Below are 15290 nucleotides of genomic sequence, written 5' to 3'. Positions count from 1 at the left end.
GAGACCCACGCTGGCCTCCTCCTGAAGTCTCTTGTGGTCACAGCTGCTGGGCCAGGACAACAAATCCTGATTCCCTCCTAAGCAGAGCCTGGCAGCTCATGCAGTGTTGTGTTAATTGTGAAGGGAGGGTGATTTGGAGAAGGTGGCTGGGTTAGAGCAGGGAGGAGTGAGAAGTGAGGACTCCCAGTCTCTCATTTGCTCTGTTAGACCAGAGCCAGGTGAGGCTGATCTTTCCTGCATCCTCCATCCCATCAGCCAGACCTCAGCTCTGGGAGGATCCCATGTCCTCTTGCTGTCCCAGGCAGAGGCTGCCTGACAGCAGCTGGGGACCATCTGGCCCAGCTCAGAGCATCTGTTCTGCTGCCATGCAGGGCTTTCCACAGCCAAATCCTGCTCCTTCCCTTGCCTCTTCCTTCTTCCCTTCCAATTCCCTGAACTTCCAGAACCTGAATTACCCGTGAGACTCGTGCCCCTTTCCCACGGCTTAACGAGAGTGGCTGGCACACGGAGTCACCCGGGGGAGGACAGATGGGTGGGAGGATGGACTGGCAGCACCAGCCTTGCTGCCTCTTTGATTCATTGCTGAGGCTGGGCCATCCGAGGGAGGGGTTTTGGACTCTTCCCAGCAGAAAAGGGGTGTCTGGCTCGTGGAATGCTGTAGGTGCAGGTGGGGATGAGGTGCAGATTGCACCAAGTTCTTGTGGGCTCAGTGTTGATCCAACAGCTCCCATCAGCTGGAGTGGGTGTGGGGAGCCTGGTCTGGGATTCCAAGCAGGGAATTGTGTGATTGGAATGCTGCTCTTGTACCAGGAGCCGTTCACTTGCTGCAAGCCCAGACACCGAGGCGGTCTCTCACAGGCAGTGGAAATTATGAGGGCGAGTGATTCCTCCCCGTCTGACAGTGCCATCCTCTACTTGGGAATCTCTTCCCCTTTCCTGCAAGGACCCCAGTTCTGCTTCTCTCTTTTGTTCCTGTAAATACTTATTTCAGAGATCTGTGTGTGTTTACTGCTTGTGAGCACAAGAGCTGCATGCACAAATAAAAGTCTTTAGTGGCCATCGGGCATCTCCTGTCACCTTCCAAGGACGAGAGTTGTCTGAGCCCTGGGTTACCTCCAAAAAAACCATGGGGGCCTGAAGCAAATCATAAAAATCTGACTGATATTGATGGGTGATCAGCTGCACAACAGATGGGGCTGGTTTTGGCTGGGAGAGCGGGCACAGAAACCACGCAGAGCTCTGCGCTTGCTGTGCTGGAAAACAAAGGTGAGAGCAGCACGAGTGGGATTCTCCTGCTCCAGTTGCCTCAACATTGAATGTCTAGGATCAGCTAATTGGAGGGGCTTTTCTTGGCAGGTAACTGAGAGAGACAACCTCATCCAGGGACTGAGTCAGCCCAGCTATCTTAGGGTAGGATGAATCACTATCATCATATGAATGACAGTAGACTGAGCTTAGGTGACAGCTCTGGCTCCTTCCCTGACAGGAGATAATAGGCAGCCTGTCCTCCAAGTCCATTTTCCAGCAGAGGTCTAGAAGGCTTTTGCGAGTGAAAATAAGTTGGGGTTTTTTTTGCAGTTGGGAGCTGGCAGCACAGTGTGGTCGAGGCTGGGACTGATCCTGGGAATCAGCCCCGTGCTGGGGCAGGAGTTCCCTCTGCAGCCCTGAGAGCTACAGGTCACAGGGCAAAAGGGATGATAAATTTGAAGTTCTGCTCCTGAGCTGTGGTTTGGATACTCCAGGCAGCATCTGGGATGCTCTAGGAAGTTCTTTGGGCAGACACAGGAGGATGGAAATGGCAGATTTGCTTCAATTGGTTATATTTTCTTTTAATGCTTCACTGCAGAGCTGTGAATGGGAGGCCCAGCAGCCAGACTGGAGTTAACGGGGTGGGTGTCGTGCAGGGGTGATGCATGAACCTTTTTCTTTGGGTTTTAGCCAGGGAATGTGGGGGGCTCTGGGTGGAACTGGCTCCTGGGAACTGAGGGGATGCAAGAGTGACCCCTCAGTTGTGCTTTGCTCAAACCCTCCTTAGACCTGCAGCTTTTTCTGCCTCTTCCCTTTGCAGGAGGAAAACTTGGTGGGATCACTCTCCTTGGGAGGGTTCTAAGGAGCCTCTGGTGCCTCTGGGCTGAGCCTGCTGGCGGGCTGGGCTGTCACCCATCCGTCTGGGAGCAGCAGGAGGAAGTGACAAGTCCCACCAGGAGCCATCTGGTGCAGCCTCTGTGTGGCCAGCAGGATCCTGGCTTGGGGCTGGAGCCCCAGCTGGAGCCACAGCCCCTGGCTTGGATGGAAAACCAGGATGTGGGCAGCTCCTGCTGCTTGAGGAGGGATGAGTGGATCATATTTGGTGAGCCCAATGCAAAGAGTTGTGTTAAAGGCAGTGGTGGATAGGAATTGTTTGAGTTATTCACAGCAAATCCTGGAGTCACCTTACCCAAACAGCATTTCCAGGCTTTTCCTGGGATCCCACTGGCTCTGTAAACCAGGAAAGCTGAGGCTACATCCACTGTGTTGAAGAAGTTTTAACTGTGGTCTGGCCAAGCTCCAGTTGGAGTCCCTGCCTTTGCCTGGCAGCGTGAAATAAAAGAGCATTTTTCTGCAATTCTCCTCGGTTGTTTATTATCTGGATGGCGGCGTCACATCTCTGCCCATTAATCCAGCTCTCCAAGTCCCTCCAATTCCAGCCTCCTGGAGGGAGTTCAAGCTGCCACCATTTATTATTTGAGTCAGTCTGCCAGGGAAGTGTTTGCTCCTTCCCTGAAGCATCGACTCCCTGCTCTCACTGCACCCTCGCTCAGGGCTGGAATGAGCAATTTGTGGCTCCCAAACCGATCTTAACTCTGTGAAACAGAAAATACCCCACATATTTAAACTCTGGTTTTACTCCAGCCTGGTGGGTTGGACACCAGGAGCGGTTGCTGGTTTGTGTGGAGGCTCCCAGGGTGGTTTTGTGATGCTCCATCCAGATGTGCTGGTCCCATCACAGCTGCCCAGTTGCAGCTGAGCTCCCAAATGCTTCCTGCCCTCCTCAAAGGTGCAAATTCGGGCATCTTTGTGTGCCTGAGGTCTGCTTTTTCCCAAAATGTGTTGGAACATCATTACCTTTGGGGTGCTTTGCTCTTCTCTCAACCAGAAATTGATTCCTGCCTCAAAAATCTTTTTGGGGAAGAGTAGAAGGAAGTGGTGAAACTTTTCCTCATAAAGGGTCGAGCAGAAGGATGTGTCCTCCATCCAGAAAAATGGGATTGAGTGGGGTTGAGTCACATCCCACCCCTCTCTCCGAGCTGACCTCCCTCCCCACACTGATCTCACCTCATGGAATCATTTTTCCCAGATAACTTGGAGCAGGTGATGGATGCAACACTGCATTAATCCTTCCCTTCTTTACAACACCGACCTCCCTGCTTGGAAATTCAGGATGCTGCCCTGAATTTAGTGGAGATAAAGGAGTTTGAGAAGAGGTGCTAGCCAAAACAGCAGCTCTTGGGATATTTGGGAGCAGCTGTGATGAGGTGTTTTGCACAGGAACCTCATTTGGGCAGCAATAACTCTGTGTTGGTGAAAACAACAACAGCAGAGGCTGCTTTCTCAATGACTCCTCACATGGACCTGCTGCATTTTCCCCTAATTACAGCTCCATTTGCAGTGATAAATGGTTTAATAAGCAAAAATGGGCTTGGCTGGGGTTGGTTATGGCTCTGTGTGGCTTGGGGGATGTTGGTCTCATGGAAACACAACTTGGAGCTTCCAAAGCCTGGGAGCTGCAGTTTTTGACAGCAGAAGGGAATAAAAGTTGTTTTACCTGACATGAGGGAAATGTAAGCTGGGGGTGCAGCTTTCAGATGTTTTGCTTGGGTGGTGTTGCTCTGGATCTGTTGGAGAGTGGATGGTGAGCTCTGAATTTTGGGGGAAAAGGGCTGTTTTGGTGGTTGTGCTGCAAACAACAGGTTGGGCACAGCATCCCTTCTGCAGAGTAGCAGGGCTGACCCTGCCTCTCACTTGGCTTGGGGTTTTCTTTTCAAGAATAGTTGGGTTTTCTTACACCTCTCATGGCTGTTGCTGGGGAATTTCTGTTGTTGGCTGCTGGAGGAAGACTTTACATTTTTGTGCTGGATTTTTTGATATGAAGTTCAAATTCAGGGTGGGGTAGGTGGTTGGATTTTTTTGTGGGTTTTTGTTTTGTTTTTTTTTTTTAATCTAATAGCTTTACACTGCTTCATTTGCAGAAGACTCCTCCTGTGGGAGCTCAGCTGGTTGGTGGCAGGAAGCTCTCCTTGCAGTGGATAAAGATGGATGAATGGTTTGGCTTCCAGCTTCCTAAAGCTGGAAACAAGTGGGATAAACTGCAGAGAACTTGTGGGTGATTCCTGTTCGAAAATTCCCCTTTTTCCTGTCACCACCTGCAGAGACATTCCCATTTTCCTGTCACACGTGGACAAAACACCCCAGCAGAGTGCAGGGGTTTGGATCCACTCCTGAACACCCCTCTGATCTATCCTGAGACAGCCATGCCTGGCTCATAAATCCTATCACTTTAAACCCTTATTTATTTGAAATCTGCACTTGCTATCCAGGTAAAACCCCCTGGGAAAAGGGAATGTGCTGAAAAAAAGTGACTGGAGCCAGATGCTGGGCGTTTTCTGCAAAGCCAGTGATTGGTGATTTGCTGCTGACAGCATGAACTGGTGTTAAGTTATTAAATTGCAGATGAGCTCATCACTTGGCCTCGAACAAGTTTCAGCCTTGAGAGGCTTTAAAATACTGCATGTGGTGGAAAAGAGACAATGCTGGTGTGGCAGAGAGGTTGGGGGAGCAGCTGAGAAAGGCATCTGTGCATAAAAAATGTGGTACCAGCAGGGAGGAAGGAAGGCGCCATGTGAAAAACGTAATGTTCTCCCAGGAGAGAGGAGGAGAAATTCTCTGATTTATGAGCTGGACGTTTTAATTTTAGCTGAGGAGAAAATGGTGAAGAGTTTTGAGATGCTTGCAGAGAAGGGGTGAGATGCTGAGCCTGGTTCAATCCTGAGAGGTCCCAGTGTGAGCGGAATTAGTTGTCCCAAATCCCCAGCCTGGCCCTTCGGTAGTGCCTGGTGTTTGCCATAATGACCATGCACCAAATCCAGCTTTTATCTGATGTTTGCTTAATCCTAAAGCTGAGCTTTACCAAACTGGGAAGGTGACATCCACGCTGCTGTTTGGAAGAGTAGGAGTTTCCTTCGGGCACTTCCCTGCCCAATTTCTATTTCTTACTCTCTTGCAAAGGAGCCCAAGCTCTCTCCACGCTGAGATTAATTCATTTTCTTTTTGAAGTACAGCTTGGCAGAGGCCATAAATCCATTTGGCCGCTTGATTTTTCCAACTGGGCAACTCAGTGGCTGGGTTGGGTTTTGGGCCGCTTGGATTTGTCATTCTGAGGCGTTTTTGGTGCTCCCAAGGCAGAGCAGCCTCATAAATGTGTGTTTTTTAACTGCCTCGGCTCTTTTTTGACTAAAAAACCAGTTTGCAGTCAAAGAGTTGGGGTTAACTCAGGCAGTGCTGCGGGGCTGATCCTAAAAATACCAAGGAAACCAGTGGGATAAACACTTGTCACCTCGTTTGTGGCCTGAGCTGTAATTGCTGTAATGTGAGATCCCTCGGGCAGCTGTGTCAGAAGGCACAATGGAATTTTTTTAAGTGTAGATGTTTGTTTTCAGCCTGTCTGAAATCACAAAGCATCAACACCTACAAGCAATGCGCTTTCCCGTGGGTTTTTTGGGGCTGGAGCATCTCTGAGCTCAGCACAAGCTTTAATTTCTTGCAATTGATTTAATTTATTTATTGGCTTGTGTTTGCCACGAGGAAAATCTTTGAGCCGGGTGCCACCAGCTCCACGGGAAGTAAAAAGAGTTCAAAAAGAAAGAAAAAGAGTGTTTGGGTATTCTAGACACAAATTTGGATTTATTTGAGGTAAAAGGAGTACACTGAATATAACCCTTCCCCTCTCTATTCATACAGTGATGAGTTTGCTGCCAAAATCCCTCAAATTATTATGTCTAAGAATTACAAAGCATAGAAAGCAGCTTTGGAGGGGACCTCGGGACGTCTGGCCCATCTCTAGGGCAGGATCAGCTCCATCTGAACTGCTCCTGACACCACCTTGTCCAGTCCCCACTGGCAGAGCTTCCACCCCTTCCCAGTCAGTCTAATCCAGCATTTTGCTTTTCCCCCCACTCCAATCCATCCTCCTGCTGCAGTTTTAGGCTCGTTCTTCCCTCCCTGTGCCCCAGAGCACATCCATGCTGCACTTATTCTCCAGTTGCAGATTTGTGTGGTGTTCCCTGGGGTCATCTTGGATTTTATCCTGTTGCAAGGGTGTCGTGAACTCAGTGGGTTGATGAGGGTGATCCTGCAGCCCTGAAGCCTCTTTGCTGGGCAGCTGAAGGCCAGGAGTGCAACTTCCCTCAAGGTGACCCAAGGTGTCCCTTCCTTCTCTCTATCACCAAAACTGAGGGAAAAACAAAAACTCTCCAACACCATTTTTAGTGGGAGCTGCTGGGGATCGTTTTTCCCCTTGGCTCCTCTACCAGTGAGAGCTGATTTTAAGATCTGCTGGCTTTTACATCCCAGCTAACCTTGCTCCTTTGTCCTGTTCCCTGCAGGATTTAGGGATGGAGTCGACCTCTCTGGATGATGTCCTCTATCGATACGCCAGCTTCCGAAACCTGGTGGATCCCATCACTCACGACCTGATCATCAGCCTGGCAAGATACATCCACTGCCCCAAACCAGTAGGTGCCACGGTCTCCTCACGCTCTGGGATTGAGCTGGCTTGGGAAACTGGGAATGTGGAGTTTCTCCTTGAGTGCCAGGCAAAATTCCTCCCAGTTTTTGGTGGGTTTGGACCAAGAGGATTTTGCAGCTGAACAAGTGATATTTGCTAATATTGATACTCCTTTTGGCTTGTGTGTGGCATTTTTAAGCTCTTCCTGGCAAGGGATCATCCATGGGTGGATGCCTGGACCCGCAGGCATCACTCTCCTGTATTTGCTGCTCATATCAGGTCTTTAATTTCCTGTGAGAGTGTCTGAAGGGATGGAGTCATTCACTGCTGCTTCTTGTGGATGTTTTACTCAGTTATAGCCTTCACCAGTGTTTAAAAAAGAAGGAAATTGCTTTTTTTTGGAAGCATTTACAGATTTCTTTCATGTCACGAGGCGAAGCCCCAAAGGTGCTGCTCGGGCTGTGTGTCTTCCTGGGCTGTGGTGTGAGTCTGACTCTGAAGGGCTTCATAAAACTCTGTGCACTCAGTAAAATGTGGTGGGAAGGGTGGAGTGGCTGCAGCAGCGTGCAGGGGACACCAGGGACCCACATCTCATCTCCAGACACCAAGGATGGCTGTCCCATGTCCTACAGTGTGACATCAAGATGGAGACACCCCCCTGTGCTGTGCAGGGATAGCCATAGATCCCATTCCCTGTGGAGAGTAAGATCTTTTCCTTCCTCCTCCCCCATGAGCTGGGAAAGTGGAGAAACCTCTCGTGCCGGGCGCGTTTCCAGGCGGAGAGGCCCCGTTCCCCTGCTGAGGTTGCCCTTTGCCAGAGCACTGTGACTAAGCTGGTTTCTCCTCCTGAGGGTGAGCCATGGCCAAGGAGAGCTCTGTATTCCCTATAAAAACACCCCGAGGCCACTCCTGAGTGTGGAGCTGCTCCACTGCCAAGCTCTGTCTCTCCCTTGTCCCCCTGCAGGTTTCTTTTGCCACCAAAGGCTGTGGAGGAGGCAGAGCCAGGGTAAGCAGAGAGATGCAAAGTCCTCATTCCTCTGCTCAGCCCTGGCAGGCACATCTGGTGACAGTTCTGGGCTCCTCAGGACAAGAAGAGCTCCTGGAGTGGGGCCAGAGTGGGGGGGACACAGAGGATGAAGGGCCTTGAGCATCTCTGACAAGGAAAGGCTGAGGGAGCTGGGGCTGTTCAGCCTGGAGAGGAGATGCTGAGAGGGGACCTCATCCCTGCCTGTCCCTGTCTGCAGGGACACAGCAATGGGACAAGAGGGATGGGCAGGAACTGATGCCCAGGAAGCTCCACCTGAAATTGAGGAAGAATTTCTTCCCTGGGCAGGTGAGAGCTGGAACAGAGACCAGAGAGGGTGTGGAGCCTCCTTTCCCTGGAGATACCCCAGAGCTGTCTGGACACAATCCTGAGCCATGTGCTGTGGGATGACCCTGCTGGAGCAGGAAATTTGGGCCTTCCAGCCTGACCATTCTGGGATTCTGTGGTGGCAAAACCCCAAATAAATCAGCCTGTGCAGCACTGAGGCTCTTACTCTGCATGAGATGATTTTTGGATGTCCTTGGTGCTCTCCCCATCCTTTGCACAGCTCAAAGCACCACACCAGGCATGGATGGATGGATGGATGGATGGATGGGTGGGTGGGTGGGTGGGTGTTGCTTTGGAGAGGGAAGCAGGATTGTGCAGGTGACAGAGAACAACTCCAGCAGCAGCAGCAGCAGGGTTGTGCTGCAGCTCCTTATTGGTGGCTTTGCCTTGCTCAGCTTTGGGTGCCACCGGCTGTGCTTTAAACCCTTATTTTTTTTGGCAGCTGAATGAAAATTAATTTCATCCCAGTGTTTCGTGGTGGTTTCCTGAGATACTGATGTTCTCTAAGTCCCCAGAAACTTTCATGCTTTAGTCACCAGTGTTATTTTCCAGTTTCCAGCCCTCTCTTCCCCCAGACCTATTTCACTTTGACAGAGCCTTGGCACGATGTGTGAGAACAGGAGAATGCTCAGGGCCAGGAGTGCTGCAGAAATGTTGGCTTTTGCTCTGCATCCTGTGGCACAAATATACATAAATACATAGGCTGAGGCAGCTGGGAGCTTGTCCTTATCCATCCAGAGGTGGATGGGCCTGACCTGGACCCTGGTCCCTGTTAACCTTCTCTTTTAAATATATCCCTGCTCAGGGTTATGGGGTCTTGCTTCCCTCCTCCCTCCTGGAGAGGCTTTCCTGACTCTCTGTACATTGCTTTTTTCACTCAGCTTCTATTTATACCACCCTCAGCTTAAAGGTGACCCCTTGGTCTCTCCTCTGAGCTAAAATAAAAATTGAATCGTTTTTCCAAGCCCTGGGTAAACACGGCCTGATCTGTATGGCCAGGAAAGAGTTGGCCTGGGCTCTCCAGTGTGGCTGGGGCATTCAGGGGATGCTTATTCCAGCCAGCAAATCCAAACCAGCAGCAAGGCAAGAACTGTAACTTGTGCTGGAGGAGGCTGGAGTGCTGTGAAAGAGGAATTTGGGATGTGGAAATCATTGGGGGTGAGTTTTGTTTGGTGGTGTATGGCTGGATTGCATCTCCCAGGCCCTGCTGAGATCCCAGCCTGTCCCAAGTGCTGGGGTGCAAAAGGAGCCAAGGAAAAGCTCGTTCCCAGATAACTTGAAGTCAGGGGTTGGATTTGGTCCCATCCCTGCTTATGAATGTGTGTGATGCAGTTCAAGCAAACCTTGGTGCTTGAGTGCAACTCTTGTCAACCTTTGGCCTCCTGAGGCCTCGGGAGGGGCAGATTTGCTGTTCAGGAAACTCAGATTGTGCAGGAAGTTTTCCAGCAAGGAAAGGGGGTGATCAAAGACATCTGAACAGGTGTTTTCTCTCCCATGGCCAGTCTTTTATCCTCCTGCCTCTCTTCAGTGCCAGCCTCATGGAAAAGGTTCCTTAGAGAGCAGCTCAGCTCCAAAGCCACTTCCCAAAACCCAGTGCCAGGGTAAGGAATCAGTGGGTGCTGCTGGTGCCCTCAGCCCTCAGGATGACGTCTGCCTGTCCCCATGGCCAGGAAAAGGGGACAAAATACCCCAGCAGAGCCACGTGGTGTGGGATGGAGCAGCCAGGACACCCCAAATCTCCTGCAGCTTCTCTGGTTTCCAGCAGGAAGGAGCTGAAAACACAAACTCTGCGTAAGAAGCAAAGGGCCCCCGTGAAAAATTCACAGCTCTCTGTGCCAGAAGGGATATCTGGCCTTGAACTCTTGGAAAATTAAAGCAATTCCCTTTTTTCCACAGAGCAAAGCCACGTGTGTGGATGACTGATGGCTGTGATAGGGAGTGAGTCAGGCTTCCCTCCAGCGTGAGGACTTGTTGGGTTTGGGATAAGCTCTGGGGGAATGGGGAGCCTTGGGCAAGGCTGGTTTGGGGCTTGTGACCTTGTGCTGTTTCACTGCATCCCCTAGGATGTACCTGGAAGCTCCTCCAAGCCCTGAAGGCTGCCCAGAGTGAGATTTTGGCTTTGCTGATCCCCATCCTGCTGCTTTCTGCCAAGGAAGGCTTTCCTGCCAGGGAAAGGCTGGCACAGCAGCTTAGCAAAGCCTCATCCCAAAATCCAGCTTGGCCTGGCCATTCTCCTCCTGGTGCCTGCACCTCTTGGGCAGCAGCTCCTCCAGGACATCAGGTGGAAGATGTGATCCTGTTTCAACACAGGAGGCTGGATTTGGGTAAATAGCTCAGCTTGGAAGCTGTGTGCAACAGGGAACATCATCCTCACCTTCTCCACTGAAATTCAAGATACAGGACGACAGGGAGAGTTTTTAAAAGCTCTTTTAAGCAGCTGGAGAGTGGAAGCAAAGTGGATTTTGCCCTGGGTGGATGGAAGGTCTGTTTTCCTGTGTTATTTGAGCAATTTTTGTGTGGCCACATCCCTGGCTCTGATGTCTTTTCCTGCCTGAGCTCTAAATTGATCAAGTTTGCAGGATGGCTTTGATGCCATGAATTGTCACCCATGAAAACAAGAAAGCATGGAAAGGAAAAGTGGGTATTGTGACCTGGATTGAATAATCCATTTCTAACCCTCCTTCAGCCCTGTGGGATGAGGACTTAACTTGCAAATGATACTGAGATTTTTATGCCCTGCATTTTGAAAATGTGTTATTTCTGTCGGAGCTAAAATGAGCATTTTTCTTCTTATTTACTATCCCTCTGTGCTGTGCCATGTGGCTAAAACTGTATTAATAGCCTCAGTTTGTGCAGGATGAAGATAATCAGGGCACCACAACCACCAGCTCAGGGCCTTTATCCCCAAACCAAACCCATAATACAGCTCCTCTGCCACATGTGTTATTATTTGAGCTGGAATTCAGATTATCATTCCACATTCCTGACATCAAATTTGTTTTTCATCAATATGAGCTGAAATGATGGGTATGAAGTGGTGACAGTTTGAGGGACGCTCCAGCACAGGGTGATCTTGTCAACCCCAGTGAGATTTTTACCTCTCCCTTTTCCTCTGAGGTGTGCAAGGAAAATCCCACCCAGCTCTCAGATTCCAAAGTGCTCCGAGAACACTGAGTATTATTTGCTTTCTGCTTTAAGAAACATCATAAAAGGAGCTGATGTATGACCAAAACCCCTCTGAACCCCCAAATATATGATATAAAAGCAAAGGGGACGATGAGGATTCAACTTAATTCTGTATTAATGGCTCGCTCTGGTTTTGCTGGTCTTGCTCCAAGTGTGACAATCCCTCTTTGTGGGTATTAAGGACATCTGCAATATGTGGAGATGTCCTGGAGTAGGGAAAAAGGCTGGAAAGCTCAGACCCCACAGAGGGCAGTGAGTTCTTTGCAGATTGAGTTCTTTGCAGATTTGATGTTGTGCTCTCTGCTCTGCAAAAAACAGTGATGTTCCTTCCCTGAAGCTTTTGTGTGAGAGCTGAAGCTGAGCTGAGTGCCTGGGAAATGGGGGGAAATTGCACTTTGCAGGGGTTTTAAGCATTAAATCTAAAAAGGAATAATGGCAAGGTCTGGATGGGCTGTGATGGTTCCTCGACTGGGAACTCGCTGGTTTTTTGTGTGAAATGGGACCTGAGCCCTGCCTGATCCAAGCCCTGTGGGATGCAAGGAGGCCCCTGGATCCTTGTCCCTCCCAGCCTGAGGAATGTGCTCCCAGCATCCCAATTTCCACATGAAATTGGAAATGTGACCAGTTAATCACACTCTGATTATAAAATCCTTTCGGTTGGAAAAGTCTGAAGCTCATCAAGTCCAACCCTTAACAAGCCCAGCATGGCCAAGGTGACTTTTATCAAACTTTTCATCATTTTGGGTTGCTTAAGCCCAAAATCTCACTGCCAGCTGGCAGAATTGCCAGGCCCCTTTTTTTCTCAGCTCCCATAATACCAGGACGACCTTTCCCAACCATCTGCAAAGCCCTGGAAATGCCACAGGGTGGATTTTTATCGGCTCGGAGATGGATTTTTGCAGTGCCTCCCAAATGTCAGGTGCGAGGGATGTGCTCAGCTGCCCATCTTTCTTCCCCCAGAGCATCTTGGTGACAGCAGTTGTAGGTGATGGGTATCATCACATGGGTTGGATGATGAAATGATTAAAAAGAGGATTTAAAAAAAGTGGAAAAGATATTTCAGTTACCTGTGGGTGAGGCTATAGTTCCCCAGTTTAACTTTGAGTCTCTCCTCAGGACCTTTTCACTTTTCCATCTCCGAGTGTCCCCAAGGGAAGTGACAGATGAAGAACCAGCCACCTCATTAAACAGTACTAACACATTTTATTGATGTTTTCTGCTGGTAATTGGCGCTTGAGTTCAGCTCATTTAGGTTTTAATCAGAACATCATTTCCCTCCGAGGAAGGGAGGGGATTGAGTCCCTGCCCCTGGCAGGAGGGTGATTTATTTACGTGGTGGGGAGCTGTCCTGGGGGGTGGCTGGAGGGGAGAGCTGGCACTTGGAGGGGGGTTTTGAGATCTATTTCTAGCCCAGCTCACAGCTGTGGGAACACCGAGCAGGAAAATGTTCTGCTGGCAGTGTGGATTGGCAGAAATAAGCAGCTTAATAAGGAAACTTTGAGGGGTTTCATGGTGTCCTCTCTGTTGCTAAACCTCTGCTGGTGGGTGAGGAATTGATTGTGGCCACATCTGAACTGGTTCAGGCAGCAAAGGCTGCTCACTATCTGCCCAGGGGGGTGAGAGAAGCTTTAATAAATATTATGACCCAATCTGAGCACTTTTGGGGCTACAGTCAACTCGTTTTTCAACCCTGACCACTGAAAGCTGGCAGTGCTCAGGGTACATTTTGATTCTGCTGCTCTCCTGCAGCATTTGGGGAAGGGATGGAGCTGGTGCCATGTTCCAGAGGCTCTGCCCCAAATCCTGCCTTTGCCCCATGCCATGGGCTTGAAGAAAAATCCAAAACCCCCTCAAATTTCAGCTTCTTTGCTGGGTCAGGCTTTGCAGGAGGGTTCCTGGTGCTGCAGGATGAGCTGAAAGCAGTGAGGATAAACCACTGGGACTTCCAGCAGCCCTTTCCTGGCTGCTCCCTGCAGCCCTGAGTGAGGAATGAAGAGCACTGTCAGCATTTCCCAGCCGGGAGAAGCAAAGCCTGGATTTGGGAAGGGCTGTGCACAACGCTGCACTCCAAACACCTCTGGAGCTTGGAAGCACTCCCATTTTTAGGGCTAATCCTGGAATTGGAAGAGTTCCTGGCATTTACCCTGTCTGCAGCATCACAGCTGCCTTGCCAGGTTGTTTCTTGGAGCAAGTAGAAGTTTGTCCCTTTGCTGCTGAGCTGCAAGCTTTCCTTGGCTGCTCCCAGCACAGTCACCTTGCTGGGACAGCTCTGCAGCCCTTGGTTTGGCTGTGCCACAGGTCTGAGGTGCTTTCACCAGATTTGGGGTGGCTCGGGACCCTGTGGGGCGCTGATGAAGCCAGAGGAACCCCTCTGGTTCACCCCACGGGTGCCCTCCTTTCCCTGGGGATCACCAGGGGAGTGCTCCTTCCAGAGGAAGGAAGGATTTGAAGAAAAATAAGAAATAAATAAAAGCCAAGAGCTGAGTTTTTGTAAATAGGGAAGGTGCCAGGAGGTTTTCCAGCGATTGCTCTTCCTCGGTGGCAGGGACTGTGATTCCTGGCCAAAGCCCAGCAAGTGATTATCTCGAGTTTGGGGTATTTGGGGATTTGGGTAAGAGCTTTATCCCACCCTTCCCATCTTCAAAGAGTTTTGCAGTCATTGGGTAATTTGCTAAATCCTGCTGCTTTCTCTGTCACTTTCCTTTTTCTCCTTGCCATCCGTCTTTCCAGGAAATCCCCAGCACTGCTCCGGGGTCTGCATCCCTAGTTTCCCATCTGCTTGGAGCACTTGGAAGTGACCCCACTCCCTCCAGCCTCATCTCATCCCGGAGCTGCTGCTGGGAGAGCTTGGATACACTCGACTGCTGCTTCCTTAGCTCTTTTTTCCTTAAAAAAATTAGGAAAATCCCCAGTTCTGCTGTGCCTGCGAGGGCCCCACGGTGGTTAACGAGCTGGAGATGAGCGCTGTGCCCTTTCCCTGGGATTCACATTTGCAGGGAACAACAGGGACTGGATGTGAGGGGGTCCTGCCACCCCTCCCCAGGCTCCCAGGGCTGAGAACACCCAGGGAATGATAAAAATATCCCAGGGATGCTCCAGCAGCGATGAGGGACTGGACTGGCCTGTGCTTCCCGTGGGATCCGATGTGCTGCGGCTGATCCAGGCTGGGAAAGTCTCTCCATGATGTCCCAAATGTGGGACATAAATAACCCAATAATCCACATCTGGTTTCACCCTGGGAGCAGAGAGGGGACAGAGGAGGGTGAGTGGTGCCTGCATTCAGCAGCAGAGGCAGGTGCTGGGCTCACACCTGCGCTTCCAAGGGGGATTTTCCTGGAGAAATGTCAGTTTTCCTCTGAAATTCATCCTCCCTGTGCCATCCATTGAGTGGCTTTGAGCACTCTGATTCCAGCAGCAGCACCTCGGGGGTTTTTCTCTTGGCTGTAATGATTAACCTGTTGTTTGCTGAGATGTTTCCAGAGCGATGAGGGGCCCTCCTGGATTTTTAGCTGCTCCTTTTGTTTTCTGGCAGCTCTATCAGCAGGATACCGATGGATTTGGCATTAAAATGCTGCTCCAGTGACCTTTCCAGTGGCATCTGAGTGGCCTTCCCATAATGGCTTTGGTTGTAGCACTCAGGTGGCTCCAATTTCTCAGGAGTGGGGATGCTCCAAGGCCTCCTCCCCACATCTCAGTCAGGATTTTGAAGCCTCACAGCGCCAGGAAATGCAGCACACACCTCCCTGCCATTCCCCACACTGCTCCCATTCCTCCTTTTCCATGGAAGCTGAGCTGGGTACCCTCCAGCAGCTCTTAGGGAAGATTTTTTTTTTTTTTTTTTTTTTTTTTTTTTTTTTTTGCAATTTCCCTTTATCTTCCACATTCCCCTCCAGGCTGTTCATCACCTCAGATTTTATTGCCTGCTCTAATTGCTTCTCTGAAGTCCAAGTGCAATATTACTCCGGGATC

The 15290-nt window shown here is 50.2% G+C and overlaps 1 protein-coding gene across 1 annotated transcript in view; it reads left to right on the top strand.

The window, feature by feature from the left end:
- LRRC75A (leucine rich repeat containing 75A) overlaps window positions 1-15290 on the top strand; it is a 59453-nt gene that overhangs the window by 16311 nt on the left and 27852 nt on the right. Inside the window, exon 2 of the mRNA XM_048324428.1 lies at window positions 6642-6770. Coding sequence (XP_048180385.1) covers window positions 6642-6770 — 129 coding nt within the window. The remainder of the gene's footprint in view (window positions 1-6641; window positions 6771-15290) is intronic.

This window comes from Corvus hawaiiensis, chromosome 20, assembly GCF_020740725.1.
Source record: "Corvus hawaiiensis isolate bCorHaw1 chromosome 20, bCorHaw1.pri.cur, whole genome shotgun sequence".
Lineage (NCBI taxonomy): Eukaryota > Metazoa > Chordata > Aves > Passeriformes > Corvidae > Corvus > Corvus hawaiiensis.
Note: the sequence above shows the minus strand (reverse complement) of the source record. Positions and strands in the feature narration are given on the sequence as shown.